Source organism: Hyalella azteca, unplaced genomic scaffold (genome assembly GCF_000764305.2).
Source record: "Hyalella azteca isolate HAZT.00-mixed unplaced genomic scaffold, Hazt_2.0.2 contig9625, whole genome shotgun sequence".
NCBI classification, from domain to species: domain Eukaryota; kingdom Metazoa; phylum Arthropoda; class Malacostraca; order Amphipoda; family Hyalellidae; genus Hyalella; species Hyalella azteca.
Genome location: NW_025939693.1, coordinates 611756 through 632239, shown reverse-complemented (window position 1 = coordinate 632239; position 20484 = coordinate 611756). Strand labels below are relative to the sequence as shown.

Sequence of the window (20484 nt, the reverse complement as noted above, 5' to 3'; positions counted from 1 at the left end):
ACCTATGATTTAAGCTGTTTATGGAAAATGGCGCCATGCGCTCGGTCTCTATACTACTCTTAAAATACTGTTTTATTGTATATTGATAATACTAAAACTGTTTTATTGTGCTCGGAGACCAGAGATGTACGTGCAGGGGTGCAGCACATCGACTAAGTTGAATGTCATTGAAGATTTGATGGCGATAGATACTACAACTTATTTTCATTCATACCCTAGAATAAAAACAAATTGCTTTTTAGGCGTTTCAGGCGCCGGCGAAAGATGTCTACCTAACTGTAAATGTAATTGTATGACATTTGTGCCCGATATGTTAAGAATTAAAACAACTTCGCCTCATATTGAAGCATAAAATTTTGCTATTAATAAGATAACAATGATAATGTTGATTTATAATAATATATATATCATAAATCAATTTTTAAAATTAATATCATTTATATATGATATTTACACTCTCTAAATTCCGTCTAGCTCCTCCGCATTCATTACACTTTTTTTTATCTCATCACAGTTCATCTTCTGAATCTCAGGCCTCTTTTTGCTCATACGCAACACACTTCATCATTGTATCATCAGAGGTGCCACATTCTTCTTTGCACTTCCACAAACACAGCGCGAAGTGTCGGACAAATTTACGACCGGACTCGCGGCGGTCTCACGGCCAATTTCCAAATTTACTGGCCAGGGAATATCTCCAAAACTAATGAACGTAGCTCAATGAAACTTTGTACACGTATTCATTATGACCTAGAAATGATGTTTAACTCGTGAAAAATGTTTCCATTTCACCTTCATCCGTGAGTTATAGAGCAATTCGACCTGTATTTCTGAGGGCGATTTTTGAATGTGCTGAATGTGTTGAATGTGAAATGTGTTGACAAAGAGCCGTATCCGTATAGCCGTATAACTTGCAAACAAAGGAAAAATCGAACAAAAATTGACATGAGTTAAACACCTCCGTTGTTGCTGTTGTTGTTGTGGTTCCCCGGTCTCATTTTTATAAGAGACCCCCCTCGCGCAGGTACGACACCACCGACAAGGGGTGGCCCCAGAGCTGTAGGGCCGAGGTTATGTATGTGGTATTGTCTGAGATCCTGCCAGAGCGGACATTCCAGGAGATTGTGAGTGATAGTGTGAGGAGCTCTCTGGCAGGATGGGCAGGTGTTTGTGTCTGCTTGGCCGATTCTGTTTGCGTATGTTTGTAGTGAGGGGTGGTGGCCGCAGCGCAGCCTGGCTAGGTGTACTCTCTCCATTCTAGAGAGCTGTGTTTCTGTGCTGCTTATGTCAGGTGGTGGGTGTCCAAGGACTTTGTTGTTGCCGGCCAGCTCCAGCGTTCTAAGCGTCATAATTGTGTGCAAGTGTTTTTTTGCAACGGTGGTGCAAAACACAACCGTCGGGAGGTTAGGTGTGCATATTCAAAGTTTCGTTCAACTCTGTTCAGCAGTTTAGAAGAAATTTCTTGGTTACTACGATTTTCGGCCCGTATTGCTGTATAACTCGCGATTGAAGGTGAAATGGAAAAACATCAAAAACGAAAGTAAATTCTAAAAAATTGTCACAAGCTAAACATCCCGTTGGGAGGTTAGGAATGTATATTTAAAATTTCGTTCATGTATGTTCAGTAGTTTAGAAGAAATTTGTTGGTCACTGCAAATATTGGCCCGAATATCTCTATAATGTACGAATGAAGATCTAATTGAAAAAATATGAACGAGCTAAACATCACCGTTAGGTCCTGATGCCGCGAGTCCGGCCGTAAATTTGTCCGAGACCTCACAGCGCGCATTCTTTCGACCCGACAAGATTTGATGTTTGGGGCTTGTTTCGGCTGCATGAGCATTTCTTATCTACTGTAGAGCTATCTTTGGGGCCCATTTCTCCCTTCAGTGCTCAGAGAAATGCGATGCAATTATTATATGCAAGAAAAAGCTCGAGCCTCTTGCGTCTCTCTTAGTAAGAGAGCAACATCTACCACTTCGTCAGGCATCCTATTTTTTAGGGCTGCGCCTTGTAACTATCCGAAGGGGATTAAAATGATACCTACCAACTCTTCTAGGCTCTAAGCAGATAGGCTCTGTCAGTTTTGTTTAAGGTTAGCCATGTTTTTCCCGGTGCCGGTGAAATGTAATAAATTATAGTGTATAGTTAAATTCCAGTAATTTTTTAAGGACATATGGATTAAACACGTATATCTTCAAATGGACAAAAATTCACTCATGCACAAAAACTTATATCTCTGCGCTGCAAAAGAAAACTCTTCTCCGAACTCAACTGCATTTGTGTTTCGTCACAATTTCCCATAAGTGTTCGAGCGGCAAAAAATTGTTGACTCCACAAATGTAGATAGAAGGATTGGTGTGAAGCATTTAAAAAATATTTTTTCTTAATTCAGAAACATTCAAAAATCAGCTTTTGACATCAATGTCAATTTGCATACATGCGGACTTAATTTTTTTGACCTGCTTGACACCAACCGAAATTTTTCAACCTATGTTTTTCAGTAGCTCCAGTAGGCGCTAATCGACAGAAATTTATATAGGTAAGAATTTTTTTAACTGATCAATTCTCTCTACTTTCCCTCTCACAAAGAATTTTAAAATAATTGATCCGAAACTCCGTTTAATTGTGTGTTCGCTTTAGAGATCTTCTGGCTGAGGGTTTGATTTCAGAACCATTTTCTCAGTCTGTATCCGTTCTTGTTCAGTTTCGCCGATGGACCTAGGTTGAGCCTATAACCTGAGCTTGAATTTAAAAATCCATAATGGCTGTGAGTGATAACATATTTTAAGTGTAATTTCATTTATAGATGAAACATTCTTCTAGGAAACTATATTTTCAAACTCAACCCTAGCTAATTTATTCTGTGACCTTGTTGCAAATCGAAGATTTTTTAGAATCAATATGATCTTACTTTCCTCATTTACTCGAGAATTGAACCAGTATCTCATTTATGATAATGCTGGTATCCGTTATGCTTTGCTAGTTTACTTATAGAACTCGTAATTGAATTTGAGGAAGAGACTAAGAAGTTTCTGCCTTGCCACTATCGACTACCTGTGTATGGTCAGCCTCTGTGATTGTAACATTGTATACAGATTTCAGAGTAGGTATGATTGTCAAGGCACAGTCAGCGTTGCAATTTCAGGGTGCTGATTTTTGACCAGTAACTTTGACACTGAATAGTGGAGTTCTAAATGAAATTGAAATATTGAAGCATATGCGGTTGAGAGGCTAGCCTCTTCTGGAGAATTGGACAGAAAACAGCTGTGAATCAATAAAAATGCCCATACTTGCCATAAATTTCATCCATTTGTATGGGCTTTGCATAGCTAATTTCTTACACCAAAACCCAAGTTGACAAGGAACTAATTTTTTTCTTCAATTTTGGAAAATCACCTGTAATTCAATAGGTTTTATTTGTGATTTCTGTAGAATTCTGCCCAACATTCCAGAATTCAGATGGCTACTATGTAAAAAACTGGTTTAATTTGGATGCACATAGAAAAAATAGATCAATATTCAATAATTATAGGCTAACTGGAGGCTGAAGGCCAGCCATTATCATGAATAGAGGAGCTAGGCAGCTAGCTACTTTTTGTGCTATAAGTTTAATCTAGGTACCTACCTATATGATTTTGAACCTAGCTAAATGAAAGATTGGGCTGAAGCCACCCATGAAAAGAACATGAATCATGAATGCCCATGAATCAGGCCAATTTCCCATGGACTTTTCACATAATTTCTTCTGTGTTGAATATATGGTTATATAGGTATTTAAGAAAGATTTTTCGGTATTATTGCAGATTAACTACATCCAAAAAAAAGGGTGTTTTTTTTTTAATTATATGTTTTTTGGGGTGTAGATTACGAATCTGAAATCCATTTTTGGCGGTCGGCATCGGAAAACCGATTTTTTTCGCGACTTACTAACATGGGGGTTACGTAACTTACGTTACCCACTCACCATAGTGGCAAAGCAGAGAGTTTTTTAGACTCTTTCTCAAGTTCATTTTTGAGTCCTATATGTAGACCAGTAAAGTATCCTGGATACCAGCATTATCATACTTAAGAAATTGGTTTAAATCTTGAGTAAATGAGGAAATTAAAAATGAACTGATTCTAAAAAATCTCTGGTTTGTCACTATGATTATCATACTTAAGAAATTGGTTTAAATCTTGAGTAAATGAGGAAATTAAAAATGAACTGATTCTAAAAAAGCTCTGGTTTGCCACTATGCCACTCACCTTTATATAAAGGGTCGGATTGTTCATCGAAATTTTACAAAAAGCTCTTAGGTTGGGTTAAGTCAGCCAAGTTCCTTTTTTTAGATAGCATTTTGATCTAAAAGGAACCTGGGCGAACCAACCCAACCTGCGAGTTGGCGTTAGGTTGTGATCTCTCGATGTGGCAATGTATCTCCAGATTTATGGACAAAGAAGACGAAAATGTTACCCGTTGCATTGCAACGGGTAACATTTTCGTCTTCTTTACCCGTTGCAGTGCAACGGGTAAGTTTCATTCAAGATGTTAGGCATTTTTAGCGCGATTTTTGGGTCTGAAAAAAATCGGTTTTCCGATGCCGACCGCCAAAAATGGATTTCAGATTTGTAATCTACACCCCAAAAAACATATAATTAAAAAAAAAAAACACCCTTTTTTTTGGATGTAGTTAATCTGCAATAATACCGATTTTTCATCTTAATATTTTCCAATGAAACTAGACAAAGCTGCCAATTTGGAATGTAGTGCAGATTGCAGAAGTTTCCTAAAATTGAGGGCATACCTAAGCAATCACTTCACAATTGACTTGAAAATATTGGGTGAAAACAATCAGTTTTCTTTATTTTTTGCGGAACATAGGAAAGGATCCTAGAAACAAAATTGGCTAGAATCTCGGTGTTTTTGTCAGACTCGTGGGTGGCTTCTGCCCAGTTTCCTGCTTTGCAGCAAAGGCTGTAGGAATGGGCAAAATTGTCTTAAGTAGGTAGCTATGGGTTTTTCTCTGTAACAGGTGGCTCCTTCTAATTTTCCTGTTTTGATAACACAGCAAGCACTGAATTGGAGGACACGATTATTATTAACTTGATTGGAATGCTGATTTAGATCTATGGAATTCAGGAATTGTAGTCAATTGTATTTAAATCCATAATTTTTCCATATCTAGAATATGGTTTACTGACCAGCAAGTTTTAATGTATCTAGAAAGATAAGTTCGAACTGGAATTCCAGAGTCCATACAAAAAATAAGATACCTGATTGGCTACCATTAAATTATTAGTGCATAAAATTTATTTTAAATGCAATTAAATTCAAACCTTGTTATGTGGATGGCTGCCATTAAATTATTAGTACATAAAATTTAACTTGGATGCAATTAAATTCAAACCTTGTTGTGCGGATGGTAGTATATGCTGAAAAGATTAAGTTTGCTTTGAGCCTATTTTTGAACATTTTGCCTCTATTTGAGCCTATTTTTATTTTTTATTTATCCTACTTGTGCCATTAAATAGTTAACTAGCTTGTTAGTTCAACATTTGATTTGATCTTAAGGAGTGTTGAATTGTCATAAGTTTCTTGCTGATAGGACCTAATAAAATTATTTTTCTTGCAGCGTGGACCTAAAAAGCATCTGAAGAGACTTTGTGCTCCCAAATCTTGGCTCTTGGACAAGACTGGTGGTGTGTTTGCACCTCGTCCGGCTCCTGGTCCGCATAAGCTTCGGGAGTCAATCCCAATTGTTCTGCTCATCAGGAACAGGTGCATAGCATGTTTGAATAAGAGTTAAATTACAATTTCTATTATTTTTATTGTATTTTAGTTGCACAAGAGAATGAACATCATGCTGTCAATTTTACTTTGGAAAAAAATAGACATTTTATCTTTGCTCATCTAAAATATGTTCACTCCTGAGCATTTTCTTATAATTTGTTCATTGAAGATATGAATCACAATGAAAGAATTATAAAATATTTTCACTGTGCACAGAACATTTTATGTGTAAATTACTAATTCTCTATTGCATACACAAAGGGAAATTAACTTCATTTAATTGTCATTAATTTAAAATATATTGTTAATTTGTATGAAATACTGAAATAGCATGAATTTTGATGTCCATTTTCAATATTAAGAATGATAGGGGAAGACAATATATCAGGTGATCTTGAGTATTGCCATTTGGCCTAAATAAGAGTATTTTTTTCTTTTCCAATAGACTCAAGTATGCCCTCAATTATGATGAAGCCAAGAAAATCACAATGCAGAGGCTCATCCAAGTTGATCACAGAGTTCGCACTGACCCCAACTTCCCAGCTGGCATCATGGGTGAGCATTGGTTGCTTGGTTTCTAATTAATGCACATTTTTATGCAATACATGTGAGGATGAAGGCTAGAGATTGCTACTAGAGTTATATTTCTCTAGTATTCTGGTTGTTTCAGGACACTGGATAGACAATTATTTGGGCATTATTAACTAGCTTCAATGACCATTTCAATTGATCTCTTTTTACTTGTCTGTTCGCAACGGCCTGTCTGATTTTCAATGCTGCTGTGGGTCATGGTGGAATCCTAGGCTTGTTGTGTATGCTCCTATCGAAGCTGTGTTGAACATCTTTGTTCACATTGTCAAAATGGAGCGAGAAAATGTCTGCCTCCAAACGGTCGCTGAGGCTCTTATTCAGCCGGCAGCATACCAAGGAGGCTTACACTTTATTCTTTATATATTTTTCTTACACTTTATTTTCAAATCGAATCGAGATTTCTATCGCCAAACCTCACACTCGACTGTTTTAAGTATGATAGGTTTGTTCAATGCCAATTCACTGTTCACTATGATGACAAGGGAACTATAGTGATTGACCATAATTATTTTTGCTTATAAAATATTGTTTTTTAGTGCTGGTTAAAATGGGCTATAGTTACAGTTTCATGTACATACAAATTTTCAAAGTATTGAGTACTGGGAGTTACTAATTTATCTCTTGGTAACTGGTCGAAATGATGCATTTGTCTGAATATGTTGCTCTTATCGAAGCTGTGTGTGTCGTGTGATGCAGGCAGTCATAAATGAGCTAGAAGAAAGCAGCATTACTACGGTCGCCTAGGCTCCTGAGTCAATGGCATACCAAGGAGGCTCACAATGAAACATTTCAACCAGTTTCAACCAAACCAAAGTTTGGGAACCAGTGGTTTCCAAACTTTTTCAGGCTGGCGCCCCATTTGGCTCCCTAGTGAATTTCTAGCGCCCCCCACAGACTTACGCCTCTTTCTTGAAATTTAGTACGCTGCAATTTTTAAAGAGAAAGGTTAAACACAAATGTGTATTTCACAAATAGCACCCCATTTAGTGAACCAATATGTTTTTCAGCTGTTTCAGCACTGGAAACCAAAGACGTCGCGGCGAGTTTACGTCCGGACTCGTGGCCGGTCTCATGACCAATCTCCAAATTCAATTATCAAGTAATACCTATCAAACTAATGAACGCAGCTATATGAAACTTTGAACACGTATTCATCATAACCTAACAGTGATGTTTAGCTCGTAAATTTTTTTAAAATTTCGCCTTCATTCTTGAGTTACACGTATATTGCGAAACAGGCCGAAATTCGCAGTGATCAAAGAATTTCTTAACTATTGAACAGATTTGAACGAAATTTTGAATATACATTCCTAACTACCAAACGGTGGTTTTTTTTAGCTTATAATTTTTTTCGAGTTTATCTTCGTTTGCGAGTTCTTTTTCATTTCACCGTCATTCTTGATTTCACACTTCTTTTATTCGGCCCGNGGATTTGTTAATTTATCTCTTGGTAACTGGTCGAAATGATGCATTTGTCTGAATATGTTGCTCTTATCGAAGCTGTGTGTGTCATGTGATGCGGGCAGTCATAAATGAGCTAGAAGAAAGCAGCATCACTACGGTCGCCTAGGCTCCTGAGTCAATGGCATACCAAGGAGGCTCACAATGAAACCTTTCAACGTTCACATTCAATGTACTCTAATCTCGTTGAGTCGAAAGTTTAATGTTTTGAAAGATTACTATTATTTCATACTTGTGAGTGAAAACTTGTCAGTCGGGTTCACTTATTTGTTTGATTTAACAGATGTTGTTCAGATCGCCCGCGTAAAGGAGAACTTCCGCATATTATACGACATTAAAGGCCGATTCCTGATGCACCGCATTACTGAGGAAGAAGCCAATTTCAAGTTATGCAAAATCACGAAGAAGTTCACGGGCCCCAAGAAGGTGCCTACCATCGTCACCTCTGACGGCCGCACCATCCGCTACCCTGACCCTCTCATCAGGATCAACGACACCATCGTCTATGACATGAAGGAGAGCAAAATCAAGGATTTTATGAGCCTCGAACCTGGTGAGTTTACCGACTCATTATTACATTTATCAACTCATGACTTGTGAAATCGAGAATAAAAAAAAGTAAGATTTTTACTGTTGTTACTTTGAATTGAGCAAGAAACTGCAACGCTAATATTGCATTGGAAACGTAACAAATGAAGAGGAATCTAGATGACTGGACTTTATCTCGGTCATACATAGACATTTTATTGCCGCTCATATCGAAGCTGTGTCTGCCTAATGGCTTGCATGGTCAAAATTGAGCGAGAACAAATTAGCATCCACACGGTCGCCGGGGCTCTTGAGTCAATGGCATACCACGGAGGCTTACAGCATCATTCTTGGCAGTCCTCGATTATAATACCATCACGCCAATTGTGGTTTCGTTGCTTCTTGTTGGTGTAGACGTGTATCTTTCTATGTACATAATATTGGCCTATAGTTAACCTTTCAATGCAGTGAAACTCCTGGGGTCTTTCGAACTCGATTCCTGCAGCAACTTAGTACATATTGCAACTTGCCTTGTTCATAAAACGCACCGATTTTCCCATTAAAATGAATGAACGGCTATCCGTATCGGACCTCCCCGTAAGTTACTTCTTTCGGGTATATATTGCATTACAAAGGCTAGAAATAATTTTATGATGCCCAAAAAGGTAGTTTTCTGATCTTGAAGATGGTGGAGATTGTACTTTTATGTTGGCCGGACCCCTTGCTAAATTGACAACCTGCATGCTGGCCGCAATCTTATTAACGATTTCCAATTTATCATCCATAGCTATGGAAACTTTGTATGACAATGCATTGCTTTTTTGCAGTGCCCGGGGTGGTACAGTAAAGCTTGGTCGTATAGCAGACCACATTTTTTCCGAAGTGATGGTTTGTAAGTCGGCCTGCAATGTATAATAAATATTGCTGTTAGTTTAACCTGTTTTTACACAATATTGGTTTGTGCAGGTAACCTCTCCATTGTGACTGGCGGTCGTAACTTGGGCCGTATCGGTGTGATCATCGCCCGCGACCACCACGCTGGAGGTTTTGACATCGTCCGCATCAAGGATGCTGTCGGCAACGTTTTTGCCACCAGGTAAGCCATTTATCCTATTCATGGAACAGTGAAGACAATGCTTTATTTGTGTGCTCATTGCATTGTCTCGACGAAGTTTATTGTAATAATGTCGCAATAACGTTAATTGTGACCAAATAAGTGTCATTAGATCATGTGTTAATGAAAAGCCTATATGACGATATTTGTGCATTAATGTTACACGCTGTTTATTCAGGCTAGAAGAAATGTATTTCTGATTCGTATCTGTGAGATGGCCAAAGCGCTATTGTAGACCACGGCTTCGTCAGATTTCTGTGGGGGACAAAATAGCGCATATCAAAATCAGGGCTATGTTCGTAGTTATTAACTTCGACCTTAACGCATCTGATACATAATCTAAATAAAGAATAAAGTTGTCAGTATGCAATGTGCACGAGTACCTGTCGCTGAAGCGCCGCGATATCATCACCATCACTATTTCGACAGTTCAAGAGGGGTTTTTGCATTTCAGACTGCAGAACGTGTTCGTCATTGGCAAGGGCACCAAGGCATACATCTCGCTTCCTAAAGGCAAGGGCGTTAAGCTCACTGTCGCTGAAGAGCGAGACAGGCGTCTTGCCAAGAAAAAGTAGCTTCAATAAAACACGCTACTCCAGAACGATTTTTATTGAACCTGCTCATGTCAACACAATTGAATGGTACGCTGAGAGTACTGAATGGTTCTTCGCTAGCGTCTAAAGATGAAAAAGGATTATATCGCTCATTTTCTAGACAGACATAATTTCACATTGAAAAGATTGACATTACCTATGGATTAGGATTGATATAAACAATGTCATGGGTTACGTGGAAACATGAATACATATTGTCGCACGTCAGTTCATACTATGTTAGAATGGCACAGGTATGGTTTAAACTAAATTCGCTAAAGAGAATTTCTGCAAGTACTGTTATGTCTGACATGTTGCTGTCCTGAAGTCACAATGTATTGCTCTTAAAAAATTATCAACATTCAAGATATTCCACGCGTTAGAGTTAGAAAAGCGTACACGAAAAGGGGCCTGGAAAATGTGAAATTTGTTCAGGCTTAAATGTCAGCCCGTACATAATGCCTATCCGAGACGCCATGGTACGTACTGTTTGTTGCAGAAATATTATGACACTACAGTAGATCCTTCATTGGTGGATCACAACGGCAGTTTATCGACTAAAACTGAATATGCACCGTTAAAACGAAAAACTTGAAATTATGTACTAACCTACGTAAGATAATAATTTGTCCCCACAACATTCGTGATATAGAATTTTAGATAGTAATTAAGACACATTGTTGCCTGTATTGCACGGAGCATGTGTTCAACTTAGTTGAACAATTTGTGCATAGGTTTACTACTGCGGCTGACACAAGACACGGCAAATTGAAATCGTACTTCCTATTCCAGTAATAATTCGAACATTTAATCGCTAATTCATGACAAACGTCGCTGAGATTCATTCATAATACTCATTTTATTAAAAGCTATTATTAGGCTATCTAAATTCCATATAGCGTGACGAATAAGGTCATACTTATTATCTTTCACGTATTGTTGCGAAGGAATGATTCATAGGAAGATCATACATCTCGTAAATAGCAGCTAACTTGTACACCTTACAAATCAAGATCGTAAGACGAGTCAATAACGGTAAAAGCTTCATACTGATACTCTAAGCTGCCATTAAATTCAAGACGCAAAAAAGAACACGTGCTAAGTAAGAATTGGCATTAGGAACTATATTAACGCTTCACAGCAAAAAACGAGAACGTGCGTTAGTACAAAAAGAAATTAAGTTATCATATAAAGTAAGTCATAATAATTATTATTAGAATTGCATTAGAACCCATTAGGCCCAATTAGACATTCTAACAAAGTGAGTATTGAAGTCGACCATGTTAATCGATATAGATATTAAATTACGAACTAAAATCGTTGCCATTTAAGAAATGTCACGTAAAAAAATTTATTAGTGTAGAAATAAAAAACACGCTTCGCATTTCTTTGGCTAAAAAATAAACAATTTGTACAAGAAGTTGCACAGACAAGTTGTACTTTAGCTGTCATCCGGAACTTCACCGACGTTTTAAAATATGCGAAATTTAGTCGTGCCATCGTCATTTGTCACGAAGATAAAACAACGCACACAGAAAAGCGATCAATTATTTTTCCTGCCGATTCGTCGCTTCCCAGATGAGAAATGCAAACCGTCCAGTACTGGTTAATTTTGGTTAACTTGCGGACAATTCTCCAATATTTAATATTTTCGTGATTTTTCTGTGGCCAATGGCGGTGATGAAAGGAATTTTAAACAATAAGTTACTGGATAAAAACTGGCCTTACGGCACTGAGTATTTTCATATTTAGAGTACTAAAATATTATAGCTGCAATACGCTGAAAACGCATGGTGAAGACGCAAAAAAATTAACTTAGTTCATAGAGCAATGAAGCCCTTGAAACTGAGATAATCGTCATTGCCGTTGTGGACTCTCAGCACTCCATGCTTGAGCCGCCATAGCCTCCCAAGAGGCTGAAGTAGGCGCCGCCAGGGTGGCTGGCGCAGCTCACTTGGCTCGTGCGGTTATTCCTGTGGTCGGAGTGCAGCAACGCCCCGCCCTCCGTCCCCAACACGGCCTCCAGAGCGCTCTGAAGCTCGCCATATGTCGCCTCCAACGCCATCTGATATTCGCTCTGGTCTGGGCCTATGAGCTGAGCATTCAACTCCAACGCCACCTTACACGTCACCATGAATTGCCTGCACCATGAGAAGAGGCTGTAGTGCATGTGATATCATTATAAATGGGAATAACAACTTAGAATTACCTTGGCAACATAATATACCTATTTTTAGAAATAGTAGTCTGAAGTTAAAAAGTTACGAGAGTTAACGTGTATTTCACGATACATGATCACTTATAACTCGGCGAACCCTTAGCTCGTCATGACAATATTCGAAGTTAATACTTAATAATTACTATACTAGAAAGTCTGAAGCATGATTTGCCACTTATTTAATTCCTTAGGAGTTCGGTGTACAGCAGGAGTACATTACAACTAAGCTAACCTGTAGAGCTCTCTGAGACGCGAGACTTGGTTCACAGGATACGCTGTGCCCTCTGAAGCCATTGATACGGAGTCCATGGCAGTGGTAGATGGGGTGGGGGAGTGAGAAGGGATCAGAACATCCTGGAGGAAGGTGGTGGCGTAAGCTAGAGGTCCAGCATTAACTTGAACACTTATGCTGCCTTGCAGTTTCAACTGTAGTTTCTTGATGTCAGTGGGTTTCTTATTGATGACGTCGTTTAGTTCCTTCACTCGTCCCTGCATTTCGTCAATGGCAACTTCAATAGGCGACATTTCACGCACTTTGCAGTCGATGATTGGGATGCGTTTCTGGACGTAAGGGAAGCAATAACTGGTCGTTACGATGACCCGCCTCTTCCACTGATCTTGCAAACGTCCATGAGCTTTGGGCTTTGTCTTAGTTCGTACATCGGAACCGCTGGACAAGCTGTTCGTGTCGAGTTCCTCGTCTTCAGAAGGACGCGTGAAAGGCGTCTCAAAAACAAATTGATTTATGTTGTTGTTGCGCTCATACTCAGTTTGTCTTTGGAGATTCTCCTCATCGTTGAAATAAGGCACGACATGCGTTACTTGCACGTAAGCAAGACGAGGATCAAGCTCTTCCAAGTCCACTGCGTTCGAGTCCATGATCATCTTGACGTTTTCTTTGCCGAATTTGTCGCAGTACTGTTGGTAAAGACGTTCGGATACCTCGGCCAGGGAGGTTACTTTAGGCTCTTTGTAGATATACTCTTTACCAGCCTCGTCTTCGAAGTGCAGCACTCCATAAAAAGCCACCCTAAAGTAAGTGCCCAGGAGGCGCTTGCGCGAGTTGTTGACTTCAACTACGCGTGTGTAGGCTTGGTAGAGGTGCGAGTAGCAGTGCACCAGAGCTGAGTAGTTGCGACGCTCTTCGTATATTGGCACCAGGATGCGATACAAATTTCCTATATTAAGAAAAGACACATACATAGACGTTTTAACACAGTTTTATCATATAAAACAAGCCAAATGGTTCGGTAATTTAGGAGAAAAAATGTTATCTGGATAGATCATAGGTATGATGAAAGCGCAAACTTGCTAAAATTCAAAACCTGATCGAGAAATTGGATAAAAAATTATCTAATCAATGCTAACTGACTGTATTTGAGTAGCTCCAGGTATATCTCAGTAAATAATTGGTATGAATATATAAATCACGGATTTACTAACCGAGCTGTTCATATCGCTCAGCTTTGTCAAGCATGAGAGCACAGCACTCTAGTTGCGTGATGAGGGAGTCCAGCGTGAACACGGTGTCTGTTTGGCCTCCTAAAATGAACATGAAGTCATAACGTAACCTCCAATACGGCGGCTAAACATTCTAAATAATGACCGAAAATGAGAAAAAATCAATCTGCCTCTGATTCAAATCTAAAATAAGTGACATCATACCAGTGTTTGTTAGGGTCAAATGTTAGTCGTCAGTCTTAAAACTTGAATGAGGAAGCGAACACAAAAGTTCGTGTATAAAACGAGGCTTGTACGTACATAATTTTTCAATTTAAGACCTGTAATTTTGAGACCATCAGGACATAATAATTGACATAACATAATTGATGGAAATAAGATCTACTATAGGGGATGGTCTTCGGAGGATGAAAAATATGCATATAAACAGGAGCATCATAGTTAAGACCAACAGAACAAGTAATTCAACTAGTAACAGATATTAAAGCATAAACGGTTTCAAACCATGTTAACATCTAGTTTAAGATGGAGTCGGTAATGAACTCACCCAGCCACTCGTTGGCCAGAAAAGCTGCTCGAGATGAGCGGAGGGAGTGGCAAAACAAAGGGAACAGAGATTCACATTCACGGAGATTAGAGGAAGAGACGTAGGAGAGGAGGCATCAGGATGCCGGCAAGCCGAAACGAGCGTGTAGGAACAAAAAAAAAAACACATTCAGGCGTGCTAATCATATAACGTAAAGGAAGTAATATGACGATAACAACAGTAATGAATTTGCAATTCAGTTAATTAGATGGAAGTAGAATAACACCAACGTGCAATATAATACAGGAAAGATATTGAAAACAAAATTAAATACCACAAACACCAATACATTATTGGTTGTATGAAATCCAATGAATTAAGGCTCTTCGAAAAGTGCAAATGGAAATGTAAATAAACGATCGTCTAAACCATGTCACTGTGAGGTCAGGTCGAACAGACAAACGATTTAGAGCTAAAATGAAGTGAATGAGTGGACGCCAACCTGCGTGATCGGTACGTGTGTTGTTCTCGTCCTTGAGGATGTTGGGGCTAATGATGTTGAAGGGGGCACAGCCTTCACTGTACAGCTTCTCACCCTTCAGGTACTCCGCCATCACCGCCGCGATGTGCACCTCACACATTGCGGCCTGCAAGTCCTCCGTCTCAATCATTCACCAAAATACTTTGCACAAATGGTAGACAAGGAGCAAGCACAAAAAAATTTTGTAAAAGAAAGCATTTGGCTATATTTATTATAAAAAAGTAAATACACCTATTGTCGCAGTTAAAATATAAATGTATACTGCCAATACTGAACGTAGATAAGCCCTCTGATCACGGATGAACAAACCGTCGTTAATGATATTCGTCTCGATCGGTCTGGTAAATATAATCATGCAAGTGGACCAATGGTCAAACTATTGAGTAAAGTTCAAAAATAAGACCTCTGAGATGCAGCGGTGCTGCAGGTGCAGCCTGGCCATGGCATGAAGCCACGTGATGCGTAGCTGTGGCGTCGCGGCGTACGAGGCTGCCAGCGAGTGCTGCAGGGAACACAGCATCTCAGGATCGTTGCTGTGGTGCGCCATCTGCGCCGTGGCCACAAGCACAGTGCGCACCCGCGTAGTCAGGTCGCGTACTTCGGTCATCAAACCTGCAAACATGTAGAGCTAAATTTACGTACTGTGCTTTACCAAGCAAAGTAAATCTGAACAATTAACAGTTACAAAATTTATCAGGCACACTAACAGGCATTCAGTAGTCAACAATAACCAGATTATATTCCTCTGGAAGTTATAAAAGATCAACTTGATATAAAGGAGGGGATAATAAATTTAGTGACACTTCAAAATAAAAAGTCATGTTTTAAAGTTAAGACAGGCTAAACTCTCAAATTAGTATAACAAATTCTATTGCAAAAGACTAAATGATCCGCGTCCATGATGGATGATTTTGTGCTGTTTGGATGAGTACGACTCTGCCTACAGCAAGAGAAGCATGCACGGATGAAAGCAGCTACTCTTACAAGGGAACACCGAATTTGAGACCAATTTAACAATAATGTTTTTAAAATCAACACCCTATTGATTGGAAGCATGCATGCATGTAGAAAAAATAGTTTCTGCAACTGGCTTAATGCTCCAGTGATAAAATTTTACCGGTATTTTGCATGGCTTTGTCTGTGTTGGCATAGTTATTGATGAGCGCCATGCTCTCCTGGAAGCGGGCGTTGTTCAGACCCATCGCTTCGCCCAGCAGCTGAGATACTGAGATGATCACCTGCAAAACACGACAGTTGTCCTTCACTTACGTACGATAAAACGGTCATCGATATCAAAACTACCCCACAACAGTAAAACATCAAATCGTGAGTATTTTTAAAAGCTTATAATATCGCATTGATCCGTGATTGGTTGATCAGTTATCAACCAATCCGTGAGACCATTAGTAGGAAACGAAGATGAAGCGTCCAGTTAGACCACATATATATTGCACTGTATAGCAAATGAAACAATTGATATTTCTGTTAACTGAGAGGACGCTCAACATATATTTATTTTACTGTACAGCAAATGAAACAATGGATATTTCTGTTAACTGAGAGGACGCTCAACATATATTTATTTTACTGTACAGCAAATGAAACAATGGATATTTCTGTTAAGGACGCTCACCTGCAGATGGACTCTGTTGATGCCGGCGTGCTGGCAATGCAAGTAATTGGCGCGCATGAGCAGGTAGAGCACAGCGCTGCTCTCCTGCCGCACGCTGCTCAGTTTGCTGTTGCAGCTCTTGAGCAGCTCGAAGCACAGCCAACCACATACGCTTGCATCGCCTGGACAGTTTCAAGAGTCATTGTAATACTACTGTAACATGTGCATCATTAACAACTCATTGGTGTTCTTATCAATAAAGTGAAATGAAACATTTCGAGACATCATCGAGCAAATAATCTGAATATCGGAAAGGACGGCTGCTCGAGGAAAACTTGGCCTGCAAACAGAGACAAAAATTTGTTTCATGTGCGAGAGGCCCAGAAATTCTGCTGTATAGAAACGTTTCTACCACTCGTTCCGATGCATCATGAGTGAAAATATCTCTACTACGTTATAAGACAAATGACTGATGTTTGAACAGCAATAATAATATTTTTCACACCAAAACCTCCCCTAGGCGATAAAAATTCTCCAAAAAATTTGTACCTTGGAAAAGCGTGTCTGGGAAGGTCTCAATGTAGCCGCGCAGGGCAGCGAAGATGTGCTTCTGCAGCGTCTCGGACTGGCCGAGTTGCAGCATTATCAGGTGTAGCCCGACTGTCTGCAGGGTAAACAAGAAGTTAAGATGATTATAATGTAACACAATGTTCCGAATTGAAAAGAAATCGTCAAGAGCAAAATTATATTTCCAGTAAAACCCCTGAACAAAATTACGTTACATCACACTCGAAAAATTTAATTACGAGGCTATTAAATTTTTTTTAATAATGAATGAAAACAAGAAAAAAATTATGGATATGACCAGATTACTCTGACGAAGCTATTGAATTTATTTATATTTATGAATAAAAACGAGTCAAGTGCAGTATGAGCTGAGTGGCGACTCAAGAGTCACTGACGGTAGTTAAACACCTAACAATTGTGATGGATCTTAAAAACATTAAGAGTGGAGATGGACCTTATTAAGCAGCGCCTCGCTGGCGGGCTCTACAAGCCTCTCAGTGCAGTGGGTCATGAGTGTGCTGAGTGTGTCCAGCACCACGAGGCCCACTTGGGTGGCAAGATTAGCGTCTTGCAGTGACCGCTGCCACGCAAACCCGCTACTGTTGCTGCCACTTGAGCTGCTCGTCGTCAGGCAAGAAGATGAGGGACCTGGCAAGCCAATAATAGAAAACTCAATTGTTGTCTCATAGTAGAGACTCTCAAACTGTAAAATCGGGTCGAGGTTGATCAATCTGATAATATCGGATCAAGCCGACAAAGCGGATTAATGACGTTTATCGAAAAAACGAATTAGCATGTTCAATACATAAAAAAATTGACCACTACCATTTCAGCCCTTTAAGGTTACACAAAAACAGTATAGAAAGACAGAAATGAGATCAAACACACGAGTTGCCCCGGCAACAAAATATAACTGGGACTTGCAGGATATGAATCGGTCGCAGCTCTCACGATCTATAAAGGAAAGCCAGAGTTTCACCGGCACAGAAAATGTCATAAAATGGGAAGCTTGCCAGGATATGTGTCGGTGCTGCCAGGCGCCATGCTGCTGAAGGGGGGCTGGAGCTTGGCTGGGAGCGTGGAAGACTTTCTGGAGGCGCTGCCGCGCTGCGCCTGCTGCAGTTGGCTGCCGGGCAGCTGCCGTAGCGCTGCACGCTTACCGGCGTAGCGGAAGTGCTCCAAACACAGGCTGAAGCAAGTAAAAAACAGTCATTAATGTCTAGTAATTAACATATTCCATCACTAAAAAATATCGATGTAAATAACAAATTAACTACCACAAACAATTTTGTAGGAAATAGTTTAAAATTACTGTTCCTTATTTGAACAAATTTTACTAGTTTTCAGCATCAATGGGATGGGATGGATTTCCCAAGGGATTATTTCAGGCAAATTGAAATTATCTTAAAAGAAATTAGGTTCCATTTCTCAGGTGAGAAAGCGCGTAAAGTAGAGCCAAGTAAGCACTACCGGCGCGGAAAGTAGAGCAAAGTAAGCACTACCGGCGCGTAAAGTAGAGCAAAGCAAGCACTACCGGCGCGTAAAGTAGAGCAAAGCAAGCACTACCGGCGCGTAAAGTAGAGCAAAGTAAGCACTACCGGCGCGTAAAGTAGAGCAAAGTAAGCACTACCGGCGCGTAAAGTAGAGCAAAGCACTAGTGGCACGGAAGTATAGGTAATTAAGCATTACTGAGCTCACTGCAGAAGCGTGAGGAAGTCTAGGAGCGCCTCGTTGCTGAGTGTGGTCCAGTAGCCCACCATGTGCTGCTGGGGGACATGCCTCAGCACCTGCAGGAGGCACAGCAGCAGCTCTGGCGTGGGTCTGAGTTTGTCGTAGCGCTTCACTTCACTAAACTCGCCATTAACGCCGCTGCACTCGCCAGCGAATGACACGCTCAGCTGCCTGTACAACACAAATTCATCAGTAATAAACTAATTATTCACAAAACCTATGTGTACCTATTTATTGCGATTTATTAGTGAATTTATATAAGTACGTAATGACAGAGTTTCAACATTAAGTTATTAAAATTCGTTACTGAATAAGATTAAAACATCACAAATTCTATCATTAATTATCTATTTTCAGATAATTTCCAGAGAAAAAGTATGAATTAAATTATTTTATAATCCGCGTGAAGAGATCAACGCGTTCAGTTCGAAAATAACACCAGGAGAATTTCATTTTTTTCATGTTTTATTCTATAACGTTTGCAGTTAAAATACTACCTACATATGATTTAACACGTTTACTACGATTGCTTCATCTTGTACTATTATTTCATTTTTTGTACTTTTCTTTAAGCAGGGTTGCCAGACGGTCATTTTTTCCGGACAAATTCCGTGATTTAGTTTTTCTCAATTGCGTTGGCCGGCTAAAATTTATGATAGGGGTACTTCCTAATTAAATTTTAAATACTGCAAAAAGAAAATAAATGGAACTTTTATAGCGGAACCTACAAATAAACTAGCATACATTGAATTTTCGGCCTTTTTTTTTTTTGTTCTCGGATTTGGCCGATTTTAGGCAACCTGAATTATGTACCACTACCTCCTGGAGAAATACATTTCGTGGTACGCATATGTACCAATACGTAGTCAACGTGTTAATAAAATGCTACCTACGTACATTTTAACAAAACACTACTTACGTACGTATATTATAATAAATACTAGCCACCATAATACTACTACTACCTCGAATGAGTTTTGGACTCCCTGTCGTCCTTGTCCTCGCTGTCTTCCTCCAGTGTCGTCTCAGACGCCGTCACGGAAGGAGGTACGTCCTCGCTCTCCAGGCTGGTGGACGACCGGCCAGGACTTAGCAAAAGGGCGGTACCCCCTCTTGAGAAAAGCTCCCCCACACCACCAGGACGTCCTAAGAAGAACCCCCCACCAGGAGCAATCCCAAAGCCCCCAGGCCCCGCGATGAGGGAGAGGTAGGAGGCCTCGCTGTGATGTGACGCGGCTGATGGCGTGTGTGAGATGAAGGAGAGCTGATTTGAGGCGTAGGAGTTGATGCTGTTCTGGGAGGAGAGGGCGTGAGTGGTGCGAGGGGCGTGAGGGGTCGAGGGCGTCGTCATGTCAAGGCGTAAGGAGGTGCCGCGCGATGGCGTCTGGGCGACGGGCGTCGTCCCACCGTCCACGCTGCTGGCGTACGTCACCCTGCCGCAGCAAATGTTTGCGTTAATTTTACACCGTAATCAAGCATTGATTCTAACATATAAGAAGAGTAATACGAGCGAATTGTGCGCCTCGAAGTTGAATTTTAATCATAAAAATACAAGTCCATTGTATTGTAATGAAAGAAGTAAAGGTTCATCGCCTCGTGGACTAAAGAAGGAACACGCTTTAATCGTTGACTCAAACATAAGGTCTGGAACAAGTTTAATTTTTTTTCTGCTAAAGCAACGACTGGTTCATAATTTTTTCATCGTTAAACGATGCACAAATCGCAACATTGCAGATCTTAAAAGATTTAGGCAGAAGATTGTAAAAAT

The 20484-nt window shown here is 39.9% G+C and overlaps 2 protein-coding genes across 2 annotated transcripts in view; one reads left to right on the top strand and one right to left on the bottom strand.

The window, feature by feature from the left end:
- The first annotated feature begins 2671 nt into the window (after positions 1-2671).
- On the top strand, positions 2672-10065 carry LOC108681486 (40S ribosomal protein S4). Its single transcript, XM_018170520.2, has 6 exons — positions 2672-2770; positions 5616-5761; positions 6219-6328; positions 8109-8378; positions 9320-9449; positions 9922-10065. Exons 1-6 carry the CDS (start codon positions 2765-2767, stop codon positions 10040-10042), a joined length of 783 nt encoding a protein of 260 aa, XP_018026009.1. The 5' UTR covers positions 2672-2764; the 3' UTR covers positions 10043-10065.
- The window catches only part of LOC108681474 (dedicator of cytokinesis protein 9), a 26562-nt gene continuing 16139 nt past the window's right edge, over positions 10062-20484 (bottom strand). Inside the window, exons 24-36 of the mRNA XM_018170508.1 lie at positions 19682-20149; positions 18684-18887; positions 17999-18174; positions 17440-17633; positions 16968-17082; positions 16440-16600; positions 15924-16044; positions 15210-15418; positions 14768-14912; positions 14287-14310; positions 13722-13820; positions 12511-13456; positions 10062-12201 (exon numbers count right to left, since the gene is read on the bottom strand). Of these exons, the coding sequence (XP_018025997.1) occupies positions 11937-12201; positions 12511-13456; positions 13722-13820; positions 14287-14310; positions 14768-14912; positions 15210-15418; positions 15924-16044; positions 16440-16600; positions 16968-17082; positions 17440-17633; positions 17999-18174; positions 18684-18887; positions 19682-20149 (3127 nt within the window). The 3' untranslated portion in view covers positions 10062-11936. The remainder of the gene's footprint in view (positions 12202-12510; positions 13457-13721; positions 13821-14286; positions 14311-14767; positions 14913-15209; positions 15419-15923; positions 16045-16439; positions 16601-16967; positions 17083-17439; positions 17634-17998; positions 18175-18683; positions 18888-19681; positions 20150-20484) is intronic.